Source organism: Heterocephalus glaber, unplaced genomic scaffold, assembly GCF_053883595.1.
Source record: "Heterocephalus glaber isolate CG9 unplaced genomic scaffold, H.glaber_assembly_v1.0 deba00001457, whole genome shotgun sequence".
Lineage (NCBI taxonomy): Eukaryota > Metazoa > Chordata > Mammalia > Rodentia > Bathyergidae > Heterocephalus > Heterocephalus glaber.
Window position 1 is genome coordinate 38,799,269 of NW_028258305.1, and position 21,619 is coordinate 38,820,887.

The 21,619-nt window shown below is 45.7% G+C and overlaps 1 protein-coding gene and 1 long non-coding RNA gene across 4 annotated transcripts in view; one reads left to right on the forward strand and one right to left on the reverse strand.

The window, feature by feature from the left end:
- Positions 1 to 21,324, forward strand: part of Alk (ALK receptor tyrosine kinase) — a 703,900-nt gene extending 682,576 nt beyond the window's left edge. For all 3 annotated transcript variants that reach the window (XM_004839247.4, XM_087216167.1, XM_021253678.2), the window contains 6 exons: positions 4,359 to 4,456; positions 7,935 to 8,027; positions 10,626 to 10,727; positions 16,802 to 16,936; positions 17,592 to 17,682; positions 20,200 to 21,324. In XM_004839247.4, coding sequence (XP_004839304.1) covers positions 4,359 to 4,456; positions 7,935 to 8,027; positions 10,626 to 10,727; positions 16,802 to 16,936; positions 17,592 to 17,682; positions 20,200 to 20,889 — 1,209 coding nt within the window. In that variant the 3' untranslated portion in view covers positions 20,890 to 21,324. The remainder of the gene's footprint in view (positions 1 to 4,358; positions 4,457 to 7,934; positions 8,028 to 10,625; positions 10,728 to 16,801; positions 16,937 to 17,591; positions 17,683 to 20,199) is intronic.
- On the reverse strand, positions 4,911 to 10,076 carry LOC110347931 (uncharacterized). The gene is made up of 2 exons (XR_002392856.2): positions 9,656 to 10,076; positions 4,911 to 5,078 (listed from the first exon to the last, which is right to left on the reverse strand). It is a non-coding gene; the product is annotated as an uncharacterized LOC110347931 (long non-coding RNA).
- Positions 21,325 to 21,619: the final 295 nt, after the last annotated feature.

A 21,619-nucleotide genomic window follows, 5' to 3' on the forward strand; every position in this document is an offset into this window, starting at 1 on the left:
GACGCTGGGACACTGAGCTCAAGACAAACTTGGAGAGGAACTTTCATGCCAGCCACTTTGCTAACTCAGTCAAATAACCCTGGGGACCATGTCCCATCCACTACTGCAAACGCTTACCTCATCTCTTGGTAGGGGTAACAACACCTGTCGTCCCACCTTGTAGTTCTGCTGTACAAAGAAAGTCATGGAGGGCTGGGGATTTAGCTCAGTGGTTCCCGCACCTGCCTCACAAGTGGAAGGTCCCGAGTTTGATCCCTGGTACCAGAAGAGAGAGAAAGAAAGGAAGGAAGGAAGGAAGGAAGGAAGGAAGGAAGGAAGGAAGAAAGAAAGAAAGAAAGAAAGAAAGAAAGAAAGAAAGAAAGAAAGAAAGAAAGAAAGAAAGAAAGAGATGAAATATTTAGCAGGCACCTGAGGTGTGAGGGGAGAGGGAAGCAAATGCTGGGGTGGGCTGCCCCCCCCATGGCCATCAGGTACTGGGTGACCCGGGAGCTCCACCCTCGTACCCTGAACATCCACGCAGTGAACCCTGAGGGTCAGACTAGAACGACTCAGGGGTGGCTTGAAATCATACAACACAGCACTCCCAGCTTCCCAGAGGCCAACCCCTGTCTGCCGGGCCTTCAGGAGGCCCCGTCACTACCAACTGCAGCAGGCCAGAGCCCAGGTCAGGAGTCACCACAGGAAGAAGAGCAGTCAGAGCAGCGGTCCCTCTCCTCCTGGGGAAGTAGAGACAGCCTGGCATCCTTTCTGCTACAGAAAACCCAGACTGGCTACATCGCGGGGACTTAAAGTGGTGGCCGAAACCCTGGCAGGCCATGGCTGCTCCCATCTCCACCTCAATCAGGTCCTGTGTAAAACACCTCCGCCTTAGGAGCCTCCATGCTGTTTTTGCAACTTTGGGAGTGACCTGTCTCAGCCTCTGAGAAGAATCCAAGGTAGAAATGAGAGTCTGCACAGAGAGCACACCCGGCAGGCAGATGGGAGTAGTGGTCACCTCTCACCCTCATCACACTCACACTGTGTCCTCGCAGCCTTCATACCGCTCCGCATTACTCTATGCATAGGCACAGCAGGCTCGCCTGCATTTCACAGATGACAAAACTGTGGCCCAAAGAGGTCACTGATTGGCCAAAGCCACACAGGAAGTAGACTCCTGCTTCAGTGTGTGTGCATTCTAGCCTCTGCTGCTGTCTATCCAAATGGTCCTCTTTGGGAAGCCGAGGGTCTTGGAAAGTCTGGCATCTCTGCCAGGCCTGGGCATCAGCTTCTCTGGCTCGCCCCCACCCCCAGCCAGGTGGATCCCTCACACCCTGAGGTTTCTAGCAGTGCCGCTGGTAGAGGTCACATGGGGGACACATGGCATCACACTTTGGGAAGGGCTCGGCTCTGCTTTTCCCAGTGATGCTTGAGAAAAGAAAGTATTGTGCAAGGACCAGGATGTAGCTCAGTGGTGCTGCTGTCTGCCTCGCAAGTGCAAGGTCCTAAATTCGATCTCCAGTACAAAAAAAGAAAAGAAGAAAATATCGTGCATCCAAAAGAGAAAGTACCCAGGAAGGGAAGTCTGGGGACCCACCTCTTGGCAAATCTGAGGGCTTTGGGGCTAGGAGGAGCAGCACCTTTTCACAAACACAAGTCCTTTTTAATAAAAAAAAATTGCAGAAAAAGTGTTTGTTCGGCATGTATTTATTGAGGGCTTCCTGCATGCCAGGTACAGTCATAGCTGTCTTTCAGTTTCTGTTGATTCAATCCATAATGATAAAAGCCATTCATAAGTCAGTAATCTTGTAATTAAAGATATAGGTCATTAACCACGTCCATGTCTATATGTATTCGGCACATGGTGATACCCACCTGGAGGAAATAGATGCTCAGTGCTTGGATCCTGCAGGTCCACTGTCTGCAGGTGAGAACCTCTGATTTAGGTTGTATTCACTAGGTTTTGGCTGTGCTGATACTAACGCTGGCTCCAAATCCATGAAGGGCCATCTCTTCCTGAAGAAAATTCGGTCCACATCAAGAAGCAGGAATCATAAGGGCCCAAAAGCATGAACTTCTCATCCCTAAATAGATTATGACTGCTTTTTAGATTTTATGTTCCCTGTCTGCATTCTTTGCATCTCTCTTTCATCTTCCCTGTTCATCTTCACATGCATTGATTTTAAAATATACCCCTGTTCTGGTTTTCAGTTGGTGGAAGAGTTCCTTCCCCACGTCCTGCACTTCTTCATCTCTATAAAGTAAAAAGGGAGAGGGCTGAAATTGTAGTTCAGTGGTAGAGTGCTTCCCCGGCATGCAGTGAGGCCATGGGTTCAATCCCCAGGCTCCCCCTACAAAAAGGAGGAAAAGAAGTATCTGTATCATTGTGTATTTTATTAACATAGTACATACTATCTTTTGAGAGTAGCCTCACAGAAGCTGTGACACCAAACGAACCATTCCTGGCCTAGACAATGTCCCTAAAAGGAGAACACATCACACACACACTCACATATACCACACACACAAAACACCTCACACACCCACACCACAAGTTTCTGACTGCCTGCTTCTGCTCAGACTGGTGAAGCAGGTAATTTTCAGGGAGCCCTGACAAAGCTGGCCCTGAGCTAACGCCTGGCAAGATCTCACCCCTGCACCACTCAGTTCCCGGGCATTTGAGACATCAGTGGTCCTGGAATCCTAGGTGATGGAAGCTGAGACACAAAGAGACTCAGGGGAAGAGACTCTTTCTCAAGGCTCTGCCACAGCCAGGACAGTCCTTTAGTAGGAACAGGAAACATTTTCCTGAGGAGAGAAAATATATCTCTCATACCACTTCCCTTGGAAATCCAGCACTCTTCTTTTCCCTGGGAGCTCGGGCTGTCTCTCTCACACTGCCCTGTACTTTGAACCCTAAGAGAGCCTCTGGAGAAGCCACACACAGGGGTGAAAGGGCTCTGAGCCTCAGCAGCCCTTCTAGCAGGAATGTCCTGTCAGGAGTTTTCAAAGAGTTACGAGCTTTCTATCTCTCCAGTTCTTAAACAATTCAACACAGAAATAGGGAGTGTATTAGTCAGCTTCGTGATATATAACAAAACACCCGAGGCAATTAACTTATTTTTAAAATGGTTTATTTTGGCTCACAGTTCTGGATATTGCAGTCCAAGACCGGGTGGCCCCACTGCTTTGGGCCAGCTCAGGGGTGCTACATCATGGCCAGAGTGCATGGTGGAGCAAACCACATACATTATGAGCAGGAAACAGAGAGAAACTGGAGCCTAGGGCCCCACAGCCTCCCTCAGGAGCATGCCTCCAATGATCCAAGGAGCTTCCCTGAGGCCTGGCCTCTCAAAGGCACCCATCACCTCGCAGTACCACCACCCTGGGGATCATCCTTGTAACGCTTGGACTTCTGGGGGACATTCATTCAGACAATTGCTGGGGATTTGATGTGACTGCCCACCTCTGCTTTTCTGCATAGACATTCGAAACACACCGCTTTAGGTAAATCATGGTCCAGAGCTATCAGCAACGAATCAGCCACCCAGTACTCACTAAATACCCAGAATGTGCCATTTTGTGCTGAATGTCATGGAAGAGAAAGATGAATCCCTGCATCAGAGACCTCGAAGTTCACTTGGGGATATGGTAAAATCAACACAGAATGAAAAAACACAACAAAGTGACTATGAAACAGCCCTACATTGTGATTAATTAAAAGAGAGACCAAGAATGAATGTCACCTTCAGAAAGACTTCATGGCACTCAACAGAGGTGTCTAAGAGGCCAGGCCAGAATATGCCCCCCAGGTGGGGTGACATTTCCTTGTACATGAAAGAGACACTGTACAGAACAGCTAGAGATGGCTCTTAATTGCCTATTATTTTCCAAAAGCTTTTCTTTTTTAATCCACTTTAGGTCTGAAGATTCTTGTTGGAAATTAATTTTTAAAAATAATTTAAGACATTTAAAATTACATTATTCCCCCCTGGTTTCCTTACAGGCTTGTTTATAAATTGGGGGCCTTAAAATGGTTGTGGAGGTTGAAATAGAAGCGTGTGCAGAAGACACTGAAAGGGAAAGGACATCCGCCCCATGAGGATTCCTGTGGTTTGGGCATCCCCAGCCCAGGCTGGGGTTAGAATCCCCCAGGAAGCTTTCCAACTTGGAAGCTGTGCCTACCAGAGGGGATTTCTGGGTGTGGGTCGGGCCCTGCGCGTCTGTCTTAAAGCCTCGGGGGCTTTCCAGTGTGCAGCCACGGCCAAGACCCCTGGCAGAGCTGTGGCTGAGTTCGGCCCCCTTCTAAGTGGAAACCCAAGTTTCCCACCCTCCCCACTGCCCCAGAGCTCCGCCAGTGGATCTCTTCTGTCTCCCCACAGAGTCAGCCCTCCTCCCTGGCCATGCTGGACCTTCTGCATGTGGCTCGGGACATTGCCTGTGGCTGTCAGTATCTAGAGGAAAACCACTTCATCCACCGGTGAGTCCAAGTGAGCTCGCTTGATCGCCCCATTGCCTTGGGCACCCTTCCCTGAGCGTCCCACAGGCCAGGTCGCCCCCTCCAGAGCAGAACCATCAGTCTCTGCCCTCCTGCCTGATGATCCAGATTTGTGGGGGAACTGAGTCTCCCAGGCTTCCCCAGCCCCAGAAGTAAAGAGGGTATCATGAAATCTCCGTGCTCGACTGGGAGGCCTGCAGCCTGTGAACAACACTGCCTTGTCTTGGACACGAAAGTCCTGTATCACCCTAAGGTTCCACTGCCTAGAAAACTGGGCTTGTAGGGGCGAAGTTAAAGGCGTTCATATTTTCACATACTGGACAATGGCTAAGTCAGAGGCAATGAAAAGCTTTCATTATCTCCATATCCCTGGCCTGTGGTGGGGCACAATAAATGTTTGCTGGATAAGTTAATTTTTTTCTGGCATACTCTAACATAAAGCATAATAATTATTTTCTTTATTTCCGTATGGCATTTCCCCTGCCACACACAATTCTTGAAAATGCTGTTTGGACTGGGGTGTCACATCCACACTTAATGCTGTAAACATCATAGATCCCATATTTCTTTCCCTGCAGATGTTGATGACGGCTCGATCTGAAAACTGAAGAGTGAAAAAGAGTATTAGGCTCTTTGCAATGAGCATCCTAATGATTTACTTCTAATTTAATAAATAATAGCCTGGTGGACTCATTAAGCCATGTCTTTGAAGATTTTCAGGCATGTTCATAATAATTAAAATATGTAATTACAAAGTGGAAAATGAGAGTGGCTGTATGAGTTTAGAAGTAGAAACCTATGTGAGTGTGTAACGGGCTCTGCTTTCTTTCTCCCTGACAACCTGAGGAAACTGGAGGCCCGGAAGCCCACCTCCCTCAGTTTCCAGTGTCACCTCCAAGGCCAGGCAGTAACTTTCCCCGGCCCAGCTCATCCCTCCACTGCTGCTCTGTCATCTTGGTCTGCACCTCTTCCTCTTGATTCTAAGCCCTTGCCCACTTGTGGGTCATTTGGCTTCATAGTAATAAACAAAACAAAAGAGGAGCTGGAATCCTGCCTCCATGTCCTCATCCAAAGTCTGCTTTCCACGTGGTCTGCTATGAAGTGCTGCTTGGTCCTACTCCTGCCCTTTTCACTGGACCCAGAACTGTCCATAATCTCATCTCTGAGCTCCAGTGCTACTCAGTCATGACAAGGTTGTGCTCGCTTTGAAAGCTATCCTCGGTTAGATCCATCTTTTCTATCTTTTGTCCATGTCCTTCTGAGAGCAACCTGTGTGTCATTTGGGTGACTTCAGATGTCTCCTTTCACTTCTCATTGAGATGACTTCCACTTTGGCATGTCCACCGACACTCTGCACCATAGCTTTGAGAGTCTCTGGCTGGTGGACCGTATCCATGGAATCTACTTTCCTAGAGTCATGACACTGTATGACAATATCCCATGCCCTACTGGAGATGATGGGATAATAGGATCACATTCTCTCAAGATTCTTATCACTTCAAGCTCTGTAACTTGTTACTGAAAGGTGGAATTAGAGCCCAGAGTGATAGTTAGCTTTCTCTATCCTTTTTAAGGGATTAAATTGTCAAAGATCAGATCGAGAATGCATCAGATGATTTATTTTAAACAAAACAAGACTTCTGGCAAAAATGATCCATTTCCATCACAACTTTCCTTCTAGGGTCATTTGGTAGTTTATAATAGGAAAGCGTCTTTTATATCTTCTAAATAGCTAAGAGAGCAATGGCATATTCTCACAGCCTAACTACCTGTACCCCTCTCTCCCTCTCCGCTAAAGATTCGCAGACTTCTGTACACATACACCTTCTGAATTCAGAGTGGAACTCCCTCACCAGAGCTGCATGCTCCCATTTTTTTCATTAAATCTATTTCCTTTGCACATAATTTACTGCAATTTTAAGAGTTATATGCCATTCTATCAATTCTGGTTGTGTTCTGTGATATTACGTTTACTTTCTTGTCATTAAGTTCAAGATCACTTTTTAAGCAACTATTTCATATGCACCAGCATAAAGATCTTTTTGGAGCCATAAATATTGTTCCTGGTCTATTTCACTATATTTCTCTTGAGATTTAGCAGCTATATATCCAGCTATTTTTCTTCTTTTTGATGCCATATATATTATGCTTTTATGGTTTTTTAGGGTATTTCATGCACCACTGACCTTCAAAATTCAACTTAAACCTTATGGATCAGGTCAGTGACATTTATTGCCCATGCCAGCCCAGTAGTCTGGAATCTTTTTTTTTTTTTTTTTTGTACCAGGGATCAAACTCAGGTCCTTGGCTTTCGAGGCAGGTGGCAGAACCACTGAGCTAAATCCCTGGCCCGGCCCTAGTCTGGCATCTTAAACCATGACCCCCAGTCCAAGTCCTATTTTTTATAAACACTATCTTTTTTTTGGAACCTAGGATCAAACTGAGAACCTTGTACTTGCAAGGCAGGCCATGGAACCACTGAGCTAAATCCCCAGCCCCAGCCCTATAAATACTATCTTAACAGCCAGTTGTTCATTCTCCAAGTGTTTTCTCAACCAAGAATCAGAACCTTCATGAAACCAGTTGAAATATAAAAACACCATCTGTGTTTCTTCTTGTTTTTTTCTGCCCAGGACTTGATTGTTAGAGACCCATTCCAAACTTCTGGCTGTGAGCTTTATTCCCACATGCATGTCAGTGGGTCTGCAGTCCAAGAGTCAGAATGGACAAGTCTTAGAAGGCTTCCAGTCAGGCCTCAGAGGCATGCTATAGGAACATGGGCCATCTGGAGCCTGACACCAAGGAAGCCAGCTTCATAACCTCAAAGAAGTGATTCCTTAGCCATGCAGCTTGGCACAGACTTTAGATATAACTGTGGGTGTAAGAACCATAATAGTTCCAACTAGAAATATTTGGGAATATCTTAACCTATTTGGATATGATATCCTGGAAGTCACACGGTTCCAGAACACTTATTCAAGTGACTGGCAAAAATAATCCTATAGTGTGTCCATGACAATAGCTTACAGCCAAGCAGCATTTTTTATGCTCCTGTGTTATATGCTTTTAGCTTACATTTTTAACAAAATGGGGATTAGAGCACCTTATTTCTTACAGGGTTGTAATGAGAATTAGACACGAAGTATCTAGAATGATGCTTAGCACATGGTAAAAGGCTAATATGTTCTAGTTCCTATTATGGTTATTTTGATTATTACCGTCCTGTTAAACATTTTCAACAATTTCCCCTAATTCTTTTCCATTTCCCTATTAGTTCTGAGGCTTGGACTTGGCATGGGTATTTCTTTCACATAGTTTAATGTAACAAAGGAAATATAGGGCAGAGGAAGGAGCTGTCTGAACTTCCTATTGAAGGCGAAAACTCTAGTGATACACATTATACATTTATCTTCCCAAGATAAAATTTGGAGATGTGTTCTCATTTTTTTGTCTGCCCCAGGGACATTGCTGCCAGGAACTGCCTCTTGACCTGTCCTGGTAGTGGAAGAATAGCGAAAATTGGAGACTTTGGCATGGCCCGAGACATCTATAGGTGAGTAGACTGCCACGGCCTCTGAAAGCCTGCCCTGCCACCCACCATCCACGCAAAGGAGGGCCTGCAGCTACTTGTGCCTTCCATCATCTCCTGGTACTTTGTCAGCTTTCCTTGTGAAATCTCGGTGATTTCCTTTCAGGCTGTAGGAAACCTTAATTAGTGCCCATGCCTGAGGATCTAATTCTAGGATCCCACTGCCTGCAGTAATTGACACAAAGTGCTTAATTGGGTTGTCTCTCTGGTTCCAGCTCTCTAATCCTGCCATGTTCTGAGACACGGAATAATTTGGATATAATTTTGATGTGAAAAAGTTCCGAGTGAACTTTATAATTTAACCCCTCTCCTCAGTACTCAGGAATTCTAGGAGGATGCAGTAGAGCCCATCACCAAGCACAAGCACCCTGCACTGACAAAGTACTGGACCAGCTCAATGGTCTGCCTCACCTACCTCGGGGACACTGGAGTAGATTCAAAGCCCACAGGGACTTAGCTCGGCTCCACTGTTTTTCCCTGTCATATTCCCAAGCAATATAAAAAAAAAATCTTTGATTGCACATTTTTCGCTCTCCTCTTCCCCACCTCATTTCTCCTTTTTCTAGTTAGATACACTGCGACTCGTTACAGAAGCTGAGCATGCAGCTCCTTCGCATGATCACTAGTTAACCCCTTCCCTAACTCGCAGCAGTAGCAGGGAGGTGGTAGCAGGGAGCTTTAACTGCTTGGAGGACCAGTGAGATGATCCAGACACTTGTGAGGGTTCTGTCAGAGCTGGGAAAAGCTCCAGAGGGGCAAGGGTGCTGCTACCGTCTTGGGACCCTGGGGAGCAGTATCTGCACAGAGTCGGTACAGAGCCCGCCCCGTGGAGCCACCCACTGCTCTCACCGGGTGACTTTCCAGAGCTCTGCTCTACTTCTTTTCTTTTGTTTTGTTTTGCTTGAGATATGGTCTTGCTACGTGGTTCAGGCTGGCCGAGGACTCACTATATAGCCCAGGCTGGCCTGGAACTTGAGGCAGTCCTCCTGGCCCAGCCTCTCTCCGGAGTGCTAGGATTATAGGCACGCACCACGCCTGGCTGCATTCCCCCCCTTCCACACCCAGTCTCTGCACTCCTCCTCCCTACTTTCTCAGAACCCCTTGATGGCCTCCGTTTTAATAGCCACGTGCTGCAGCACATTAGCCGGCTCTTCCTTCCTCTGTTCTCACAGCTCTCTGTGTGAGCCAGCTTTCTGTCTCTGTGACAAATACCTGAGATAAATCAGTTTATAATGAGGGAAAAGTTCACTGTGGCTCACAGTTTCAGAGATTTTAGTCCATGGTCCCTTGGCACTGTTGCTTTGGACTTCCAGTCAGTTGGCCTCATGGCAACCAGAAAGCAGAGGGAGGGAAGAAAGCGGGGAGGGGCTGGGCCCTAATCTCCCCTTCCTGGGTGCTCCCACAATAACATCACTTCCTTCCACTTAGGCCAACCTGTTCAAGGTTCCACACCTCGCAGTAGCCCCACAGGCTGCTGACCAAGTCCTCAGCACATGGGTCTTTGGGGGTACATTTAAGATCCGCCCATAACAGCTCCCATCTCTAGGCTTGGACCACCTTGCTCACCTACAGCCCTGCAGTCCCCCGCATACCTGTCCATTCGTCAGTCCGGCTGGTCTTCCAAGAGAGCTCCTGGGCCTCCCTCAGTGCCCCTCTGAGTCGCTTCCCCTGTGCTTTACTGCTATCTCACATGGAACAAATGAGTCCTTCTTTCGTGTCCCTGCACATTTCCCCTGGCCCATCATTATATGTGTGTTCTGTGCTGCAATTGCAGATGTGTCTGTTTCTCCCATTAAACCGTAGCCTCAGGAGAGAGAGAGAAACTATGACTTATTTATGTGCTCAGCACATGACGGAGTTACTTGATACATACTAAACTCTCAGCACATATTTATTGAAGTAATTAATGTAGGCAGCTGGCAGGAAGCTGCTTCCCATAAGGCACCCAGAACACCGGGCTGTGTGTGGAACTGGCTTAAAGGTAGATGAGTCAATGTATTAGTTTTCATCAGAGTTCTATTAATGACATTGCTAGTGAAAACACAATCAATTAACTCATCTACCTTTTAAACTAACAGCACGCCTAGTCCTTGGCTCCCCTGTCTGGCTGCTTCAGTTATTTGTTGAGGTCCCTATTGAGCTAAATGCTGTCGGCTGAGTGCCGAGGAGGGTCCAGAAGGGGTGGGAGACAGCCCAGCTCCTGGTCTTCCCATTACTGCAGGTCATCAGAAACACACTGTACATAGAAGGTTGGAGTATTGTTATTCATTGTGAGTTATAATAAACAAAACCCAATAGGGAAATCTAAACATCTGCTGGTGGGGATCTCAGTCATTGAATAGATCTTTTCCTTCGTGCTTCTAGTGGGCCATTAAATGACACCAAAGTTCTTAACTAGATGATCTGTGTTCCTTGCTCCCTTCCTGAGTCACCAAGGACCCTCATTAATTTCATTCCTTTAATGTGCAGACTGTGTCATGGCCACATTCTCAAGTTTCCTGGCAGAGCTTCTGCTTAGTCCGATCTCCAGATCAAAGCTCACTCTCTCCTCCTTCCCCACAGAGCCAGCTACTACAGAAAGGGAGGCTGTGCTATGCTGCCCGTCAAATGGATGCCTCCTGAGGCCTTCATGGAAGGAATATTTACTTCTAAGACAGACACATGGTGAGTGTTCTGCTGCTCTCCTCCAGATTTCCCTGCAGCCTGACATAGTGCCACGGGGCTGGTGAACCACCCCCTCTTCAGGGAAACCAGGGCTAAGGGGGAAGAGAAGAAAAGACTGGATGTGCCCACGACAGTGGTTCTCAAGTGTTGGTGTATCTCAGAATCATCAGAGAGGCTTCATCCCAGGACAGCATGATTCAGAAGGGCTGAGCTCTGGCTGAGAATGTGCATTTCTAATCAGTTCCTGAGTGACTAGGAGACACAGGGAGAAGAAAGAAACAGGCCTCAGGAGGGAGAACACCCCTGGGAGACTGGCTTCTGATATCTGACCTTCAGAACCACGATGGAATAAACATACTGTTTAAGCCATCGAGTGCATAATATTTTTCAGTACTGAGGATTGAACCTAAGTCCTCACACATGCTAGGCAAGTGCTCTATTGCTGAGCTATATTCCCAGCTCTTCTGTATATTTTATTTTATGAAAAGGTCTCACTAAGTTGCCCAGGCTGGCCTCAAACTTGCAATCCTCCTGCCTCAGCCTCCCAATTAACTGGGAAACAGGCATGCTCCACTGCACCCAGGTTGCATGGTAATTTCTTGTAGCAGCCACGGGAAAGGAACACACCCAGTGAAACCATCAAGCCAGTTGCCCCAGGTCTGAAAGTGTCACTTCTATAGAGTTTCCATCAGCTTTCTAATGCTCCAGACTTAAAATAGGAACAGCCAGCCCAGAATTGACAAATGTTTAGGAAGAGATTCTAACCTGAATAAAACAAGCATAAGAGAAAGATGTTGGAGGAGGAAAATGCAGAATACTTATGGAAACTTCTTAAAAGCTATAATATGCACAGAAAGAGAAATTATTACAAACATAAGCATAGTATAAAAGATTACTTAAAGTAGTACTTGTAGGAGGCAAGAGCTCTTGGAAATGCAAATATGAAGCTAGAAACCTCCAAGGGGCTGGAGCCTGAGTCCTTTGGAGCATGTATGAAGCTGCTATATGCTTGCAAAGAGTCCAGGCATGAGTAGCAGAGGAAGAGAGTTTACAGTGGAGAAACCTGACAAACAAAAGCTCACTAGTGCCATGGCCTGCATGGCTGAAGGGTCCATGGAGTGAGAATCTCAATCTCAGTGAGGGATTAAGAAAAAACAAGAGATGCAAAAGAACAAAGCTAGGGCCAGGTGGAGCCTTCTTCCTGATGGGAGAAAAGGTCTGGCTGGCAACTGCAGCGTGTTTCTGTACAGTGTAGACCTAAGGGAAGTGCAGGGGGAGGTCAAAGGGCCTGGTCTGCAACTGCAGCCAGAAGAGTAGCTAAAGTCTGCAAAACATCATGCTTTGATGGGGATTGGACGGGGAGGAGGACAGTCCTGTTCTTGGCCAGGCCCTGCTCTGCCAGGCCCTCTTGTCGCCTGTTCTCCTCCCTCGGGTCCCTGCCTCATCTGTGGGAGGAGGCGAGTTAGCCCCAGCCATAGTGATCTACAGCACAGCGCTGCCAGCACACTAGGTGATCAAGGTCAATGTTAACCACAGTAAGTCACGTTGGTAGCATACACCCTTGAGCTGACATAAGGAAAGTGGCCCTTTACCACTATGTCCAGTGGAGGGTATTCCACAGAGTTCTGACCAGTCTTCAAACCAGGCAAGGTCATGAACAAGCAAAGTCTGAGAAGTTGTCAGCAGTTAAGAGGAGCCCAAGCGAGTGTGACAACTAAATGCCATGTAGTATCCTGATAGGATTCGGGAATAGAAAAGGGAAATTCAGTAAAAACTAAGGAAATCATTAGTAACTAAGTTTTAGTTAATAACGTCTTGATATTGGTTCATTAATTGTAACAAATGTACCACAGTAATGTGATGATAAAAATACCAGGAGCTGAGAGTAGGATATGCAGGAATTCTGCATTCACAATTTCTCTCAACTTAAACTGTTCTCAAAAATACAGCTTATTTTTTAAAATATGATGCCAGAAATGTAAAAGTAATAGGAGGGTTAGAATATAATGTTAAATAAATCTTCTGGAAAATAAAACATCTCAAGAGAGATAGGATACATTGGAAAGAAAAGAAGATTAAGAGGATTAGATCAATAGATCAAGTAAGCTGACAAAACAGTAGTCCAGAAAGAAGGAACCGAGGAAATGAAGAGAATAAAAATATCAAAGGAATAATTGAGGATTTCCCAGAATAGACCATAACTCTCCAGAATGAAATCACCCACCAAGTTCCAAGCCTGATGGATCAAAAAGAGACACACGGGAGCTCATCATCGGGACATTTCAGACCAGTGGCAATGAACATTCTGCGTGCTCCCAAGGAGGAAAAGAAAATAATAGTAAAAAGTGGTCAGAGACTCCAGGAGTTCCCAGTGGCCTGCAACATCTGAGCCACACAGGAACAAGATGACAATGAACAAATGTACAAATGTCCCCAGGACTCTCTGATGAGCACAGTGCGTAGAGCCCTTTCCTGATCTCTGTGTGAGCAGGATTGTCGCCTCTAAGTCAGTGAGATTTGCCTTAACCTACCTAAACCAATGGGGTCAACCTAGGTCTAAATAGAGTCAGTGGGTTACTGGCATCGGCATCACCCAGGAAGTCATTAGACGCGCACGTTCTCAGACCCCAACTCAGGCCTAGGAAACAGAAGCTAGGGGTGGGCCCAGTGTTCGGTTTTAACAAGTCCTCCTGACCATTCCAACTGCACCAAAGGCAGAGCACCAGCCACCCAACCTACCCAGAGACAGAAGAGTGTGTAAGTAATGTTGAGAACTGTTCTGAGCACATCAGATCCTATGACCCGTCTGCTCTACATTACAGAAAGTCTAGCCCGAAGAGACTTGGGCAAAGGCATTCATTTGCACATTGTTTATGACAGAAAAAAGGCAAAAGCCAACCTAGTTCTCCATCAAGCTGGCTTATTTTTACCAAGAAAACTGCTCAGCAGTATAAAGGAACACACCAAACCTGCATGTATCGACATGAATAAACCACAAAAATGATATTTGGTGTGGAAAAACCAAGTTACAAAAAGGAATAGAGTAACATTTAAGAATAATTTTATAAGACAAAAAGTAAGTCTACAATGCATATTCTTTATTGTTTATGCCCTTACATCTTGTTAAAAGGTGTGGAAACACAGGAGAGGAAAATGCATTCTAACTTCAGTAGAGGAGAGAGAAAGAGGAAGAGGGGAGAAAAGGGTGGAGGTGGAGCTTGCCTGTATCTATTTTATTCAAAATAATACAGAACTGGCCAGGGACTTAGCTCAGTGGTTCCACTGCCTGCCTCACAAGCACAAGGACCGGAGTTCAATCCCTGGTACCAAAATAATAGAGAACTGACACAAGAAGGCAAAATAATCCGTCTGGATTCTCTCAAAGGACGTTAAGATCTCTTTCTATCATCTATCTACTTATCTACCTTTATATCTAAATCTATCTAGACAGAAAACAGATAGCAAGTTCTTAGGCCTTGCTTGTTTGATTTTGCCTGTTTCATTTTCCCTTTGAGGCCAGAAAGACCACAAACATAGCAGGAAAAATACACAAGGCAAGATTTAATACATGGTAAATATTTAAATTTTTAAAAATTATTACAGTAAAACACATATTGTCATTAGTCCTCCTCAAAACCCCCCTTGCTTCATATACACTTATCCCATAATTCTTGCCAGTTTCTGAATGATTTCTACAAGTCCTCTTTCATGAGTGTCTTTACCAGGTGTGATTAAAAACAAACAGACAAAAAAAATACAGTGAATGCTGCTGCCAAGTGCCATCCAATAGAAAAGCAGACCATAAAAACATTATAATTGTCCTCATCCACTATTCACCAGATCTGATATCATAAAACTCTGGATCTTCCCCAAAGTCAAAATGACCATAAAAGGTAAACATTTCCATTTGACTCAAGACATCCAGGCAACCACAACAGTTCAACCAAAGACACTCATGAAAGAGGACTTCCAGAACTGCTTCAGAAAGAGCCAAGAACAATGGGATAAGTGGGTTTGAAGCAAGGGGAGAGTTATTTTGAGAGGGTTAATGGCAATGTGTCTCTTACTGAAATAATTTTTTTTTGAATTTTAAGCATTCACCATATATTTTGATCACACCTCATCTATGCCAGGGAATTTGTAGCGGCAGAAACAAGAAACCCGTTCATCTATTCCAGCCTGTCCTGGGTAGTTGTATTGTAACCTCCACCTCAACTTTTCCACCTGAAAAATATGGAAAATATCTTTGCCCAGCCCTCCTCACAAGAGCTTTTAGGGTTCACCAAGATGATAATGAAAGCATTTCATTGTCCTTGGGAGTACAGTCCTCTACAGTTTTTGTGGTGATGTTTATTCACAACAGAAGACCACATCCTGATAGAAAGCAAAGACAGGCTTTCTCGAAAAAGCTAATCATTAAATTAAGGGTTTAAGATAAAATTGTAATCAAAATATCAAAGGGGATTATTTAGAACATGATAAAAATCATTCAAAAGAAATAACGAATGAGAAATCAAATGCATTTTTTAAAAGATAGAAATAAGACAAAAATGCCTTATTAGATATTAAATACATACAAAAAAACCAGATCGATATCAATGCAAGAAAAGGAAAAGTGAATGGATGGATGGGCCAGAAAGAGATCCATTTTAATCATAAGTCAGTAGGTAAAAGGGAAGTTATTTTGTGAATGGTGTTGAAGTAGTAGTTCTTTGGAAAACCAAACTCATTTTAGAGCTTTACCTCAGCAAATTAAATTCCAACTGATTTGGAGAAGAGAGAAAAACAAACACAACTGAAAGAAAATACCAAATATTTATCTAATCTTTGATGAAGGGAGGATTGATTGCAGAACTATAAAATAAATGGAAACCTCAAAATTTTTTAAAAATAAATTCAACTACCTCAAGCTAAAATTTTTGTTATGCTAAGACATAGAATAGACAATAACTAGCCAGGTATATATAGTACATGCCTGTAAACCAAGCAACTTAGCAATTTAGCAAGACCTTGCCTCAAAACTTAAAAAAAAATAATTTTGGGGGGCCAGGGATTTAGCTCAGTGGTTCCACTGCCTGTCTCGCAAGTGCAAGGTCCCAAGTTCAATCCCCTGTACCAAAAAAGAATAATAATAATTTTTTTAAAGGGCTGAGATACAAAGGCTCTGAGATCAATCCCAAGTACCATTTTTTAAAAAAGAAGGAAAGGAGAAAGGGAGGTATATAATAATAGTTGAATTTTTGACAAAAGGTTGGCATCTTTGATACATATAAAGAATGTCTACAATGCGAAAGGAAAACTGATAGATACAAAAATATTTTATCCAGAGAATTAAAATGAGCAAAAGATCTGAACAGAAAATTCAGAGGAGAAAAAAAGATGAAATTGACTAATGAACACTTAGGAAAACATTCCACTATGATAACTATCAAGTCAGTATACAAATTTGAAGCTATTTCCCATTTTGTGTTCCCTTATGAATAAGCATACTGGGTTCTGTCCTCTCATGCAGTGAAGTGCTGAATGAAGACACGCATTTGGAAACCAAATCGAGAGGGTGTACCAAGACTGTCAGTTTTCATATCCTTTTGATCTAGATTATCCTAATCTAGTCATTCAGAGAATTTATCCTAAGGAAATCCTCCTTTTAAAAACGTACAAAGATATTCATCAGTGTTTCAAATATTTTGAAAATTTTAAATATGATGAGACAAAAAATGACACAATTACTCCATGGGATATTTCACAGCTACTTCAAATTCTTTTTATAAAATGTACCAACGCAGAAAATGTTTATGCTACAATGGAATGTGCGAAAACACCACAGTTGGCAATTACACATTGAAAACAACTGCAATTAGGTAAAATAAAAAATCTAAGTACAAAAATGACTGAAATTAAAAAAAAAAAAACATCAGCAGGGTTTACCTTTAAATGATGCATCACGTGTGGTACTCTCTCATTCCTTTTCTTTCTCCGCATCCTAACTGTCCTCTGTACTGGAAAGAGATTAAGATCTTACGAGCGTATATGCCTGTGTACACATCTGCATATTGGCTTCTGTCCCTGATCAGGTCCTTCGGCGTGCTGCTGTGGGAAATCTTCTCTCTGGGGTACATGCCATACCCCAGCAAGAGCAACCAGGAGGTTCTGGAGTTCGTAACCAGTGGAGGACGGATGGACCCACCTAAGAACTGCCCCGGACCTGTGTATGGCTCCTCTAGGAACATTCTTACTAGTCGCTGAGCGCAGTTTCCCTTTTCAAAAAAGCCACCTATACCATACGTGAGGGGAGATGAAGGGGCAGATGGGCGCCTCAAACAGTAGGCCCCAAAATGGGACTTTAGTGAGATGGGTTCAGTCTTCCAGCCTCAAAAGCAATACCGCCATCCAGAAAAGCCACCCACTGTCTGGCTGGAGGCCTCAGATTCACCGGGCCTACACTCCCCAAGCACCCCTAGGGATCTGGGTTCCTGACTCAAGCCCTCCCGAGTGTCCTTTAAGTATGTCTGTCCCCTGAATTTTCTGCTGTCCTGGCTGGCATCCCTCACCTCCTTCCCACAGGCAAGGCAGATGGGAAATAGAATATTCCACCCAAGAAGTGCCTTTAATCCGGGAATGGAGGGGAATCATTTAACGTAAACTCCAGGATGTCTGTGTTAGAACACTTTAGGAGCACGAGCCCCTTGTTCATCAGCAGGGGGCAGCATACACCAACTACCAGGGCCCTAGATGAGTTACTACCCCGGACAATTTGTGCCACTCTTAGTCCCTCCCATTTAGTACTGGGGAACAGTACCAGGAGAAATGGATTTCGCATCCTTGTGCTGGTCTTGACTTTAATTAGTGTGCTTATTCTTTTAGATACCGGATAATGACTCAGTGCTGGCAACACCAGCCTGAAGACAGGCCCAATTTTGCCATAATTTTGGAGAGGATCGAATACTGCACACAGGTATAATAAACTCTCTCCCCGTGACCACCAGCCTTTGCGCTCTATGGAAATGGCTTAAAAGTCTTAAATGTCTTAAATGTCTTAAAAGATGCCAAGTGCCACAACAGGAAGTAAAAGTTAAACCAGCCAGAGAATAAGATGTATGGTGATAAGAACGAACACTCAGTTAGCTGTGAAATGACCGGCATCTCAGCTGGGCCCTGGGAGACAATAAACACTAGTAACATTCACCTTCTTCACCAGGACACACTGCCAGGCAGGAGTCGTAGGGAACTGATTCGATTCACAAGTACTCACTAGAAGTATGAAGCAGCCCACTCCCGAAGAATTTATAGCCTGACTAGAGAAATAACAACATGTAGAAGAAATAATACACAGTTGCTAAATTGTATGCCCAGCTATATATATATCAGAGTATTAAGAGAATGAAAATTCAAAGTAATCTGGAGAAAGTTTAACATCATCACAGGCACTTATGCAGATTTTTGCCATACCAATCACTTTTTACACATTTCTTCTTATCCTCATCGAAAAACATACATCATCCCACTTTACAGATGAGAATTTTGGCTTGGAGAGGTTGTCCCAGGCACACAGTTTCCTAGCAATCTCACAATCCCTGTGTACAGCCCTTTCCCGCTGCCTTCAGTGGTGACCAAGGTTTCACTTCTCCCCTTGTCTTCAGCAGACCATTATGCCTCCCTCAAGTATATACACGATGGAATACTACTGTGCCATAAAGAAGGGCACATCTGCATCATTTTGAGGAAAATGGATGCACCTTGAGACCATAATGTTAAATGACATAAATCAGGCACACAAGCTTCAATATTGCTTTTCTTATATGAGAAACCCAAAGTATAAATAATTTAAAGAGCTAAAGAAAAGACAGACAAGGGCCAGGGATTTAGCTCAGTGGTTCCGGCACCTGCTCTACAAGCACAAGGTCTCGAGTTCAATCCCCAGTACCAAAAGAAAGAAAGAAAAGACAGACAATAGGAAACAGGGAGACAGATCTTTCATAAGTGGAAAGAGGACCTTGAGATAGATGGAGTGGGAAGGAAAGGTGGGAAGAAAAAGAGAACTGGGTATGTTATGTGTATGCACCTACTCCCCACAATGAACGTGATCAGTATGTACTTCAAACGTATGTGCATAGAAATGTTTAACTGTAAAGGCGTAGAGGTTATGGACTGGGCCTGCCGGCCTCCTGCCTGACTGCTCTCAGCACCTCCCACAGCCCCCTTCTTTGCCCAGGGGCCCCTGGCTGCCCCTCAGAACTTGGTCGTCAGCTTCTCCCCTTTTCCCCGTGTCTGGTCTCCCCCCTGCCGTAGCCCTCCTGCAGGATTCCTAATTCTGAGGCTATTTCAGAAGAGTGCAACAGTGACCCCACTACCTCCCTAGAAGCCCTCAGGGGGCCCGAGCGGGACACCTTCTCCGAACTGTCGTGACCTCCCGTCCTCGCTGTCCACCGCTGCAGGCCCTGGAGCAGGACAGGTGGACGGGCGTCTTCCTGCCCGAGTCCCCGGGGATTCTTCCAAAGAGGCTCGTGTGATGACGTTTAGGTTGTGACGGCACAGTATAAATGGAATATAGCCACCTGTAAACACCTTCTTTGGGGACTTCTTCTCCAGAGTATGTTAACAGCCCTCTCAAAATCGGGCAGTTTTACACACGAACATTTTAAATTACTCACTGTAGAAAGTAATAATAAACAGGGAGGGAATTAAAGATTAAAAAGTCAGAAGACAGTTATTTTTCGTTCTTAAACTCTTTCAGTGATGAATCTGGATCAGTGTGTTCTGCTAAGCTCAAGTAATGGGGCTTTTTTCTCAATCTGCATGAAACGTTAATGAATTACATTTCCCCAGAGTTAAGCTTTCTTCCACAAATTTCCCTTAAACCTCTGGCAGCTGCTTCTGCTTTTCTGTTATAATCTGTTACCACAAAAGCGATCTAGCACAGTTGTTTGGGTAAACGGTTTTCCTCGTAGCACGAGGGTTTCCTGGGCTCTAGCAAGGGCCCATGGGATCAAAGGGTCCTGAAGATCTAGCGATCCTCACGCCCGACCCAGCCAGGCCCCCAGGGCAGGGAGGACAGGCGGAAAGAGAGGGGAGGGCCAGCCTGGGAGCCAGCGCTCCTCCCTCGCCTCCCTGAAGCGCGCACGCACAAGCACTGGCGCACACTTACTTGACATCACGTACTTTCTCGTTATTTGGAAGGATTTTATTGGGAATAGATGCATCATTTTTTAAAGATTTTTACAGTAAGCCGTTCATGTATGAAATTTGGTCAGATCTGCTCCTCCTGTTCGAAATTCCCCGTGCCCTGGCCCAGCACCCACCCTCCACGGCCTTCGAGGACCAGGAGGAGGCCGGGCTCGCTCCGAGCCGGCGTGCCGTGCTGCGGGTTCGCACCCTCACAGCGCACAGCACTCGACCCCTGCCCCAGGTCGGCTGCGGACCACAGGCGCACGCTGCCTGGGCCTGAGTTTGCGCGGGTCCCTCTGTCCCGCAGGATCCGGATGTCATCAACACGGCCCTGCCCGTGGAGTACGGCCCGCCCGTGGAGGAGGAGGAGAAAGTGCCCGTGCGGCCCGAAGACCCTGAGGGGATGCCGCCTCTGCTGCTGTCTCCCGGGCAGGCTCCGCGGGGCGAGGAGCGCGTCCCGGTGCCCGCGGTGCCGCCGCCCGCGCCCGCCTCGTCCTCCGGCAAGGCTGTGAGGAAGCCCGCAGCTACCAGGGGCCCGGCCGCGGGCGGGGGACACGTGAACATGGCTTTCTCCCAGGCCAACCCGCCGCCCGAGCTGCGCAGGATCCAGGGGTCCAGAAACAAGCCGACCAGCTTGTGGAACCCGACTTACGGCTCCTGGTTTACCGAGAAACCTGCCAAAAAGAACAGTGCTCCAGCAAAGAAGGAGCCACACCAGCGGGGCGGCCTGGGCAGCGAGGGGAGCTGCACCGTCCCGGCCGCCTCCAGCGCCGCCGGCAGATTGCCCGGCGCCTCCCTGCTGCTAGAGCCGTCCTCCCTGCCGGCCAGCGTGAAGGAGGTGCCGTTGTTCCGGCTGCGTCACTTCCCCTGTGGGAATGTCAACTACGGCTACCAGCAGCAGGGCCTGCCTCTGGAGGTCACCACCGCCCCGGGAGCTGGACACTACGAGGACGCCATTCTGAAGAACAAGAGCAACGCCAGCCAGCCCGGGCCCTGAGCTCCATGCTGGCTCACTTCTGTCCCTGGAGCGCCCAAGCCCACAGGGGAGGGGAGGCCACGGCTCCACCGCAAGCCAGACCAAATGTCACTTTCATGTTGTGCCAACTTGTTTTGAAGTGCCACATAAAACGCTGTATGTCCAAAACGCTTTAGAAAGGTTCTGAGCATGGGTTCACTTTATTCTTTCAAAAGAAGAATGTATCCTAAAAACAAGTGACCAATACAAGGCCCAGACTGGTTGCATAAGGTTTTTACGCATGGCTGTTGTGGACTTCCTTACGCTTCTTTTAAACTGTGTGTGCTCTGCTTCAGTGTAGTGAGAACTAGCTGCTTATGTGTCCATAGTGGAAGTCATAGTTTCCTTACCCTGTTGATGTGGACATGAACAATTTGAGGGATGAGGGAACAGCAATAAAGACATGCATTGTAATGACTCAGCATGGAGAAAGACATTCTTTACTTGGAAAAGAAAAATCATAACCTACTGAGTGACACATCACTTTAGATGGTTAGATGCTTTTAATTGTACTGATTCGTTGCCAATTGTAAAAAAAAAAAAAGTCATGAGTAGCTCCATAGTATAGAGAAAATGTATATACTGTATACTCATCTAAATGGAATGCATACAGCCCAAGTGCTTTGAGTATGACAACACACTCGTAGAGATCTGGAATCCACCAACCCTATTAATATACCTCATGCCTTAAGAAAATCCTCCTAAGAGTGAA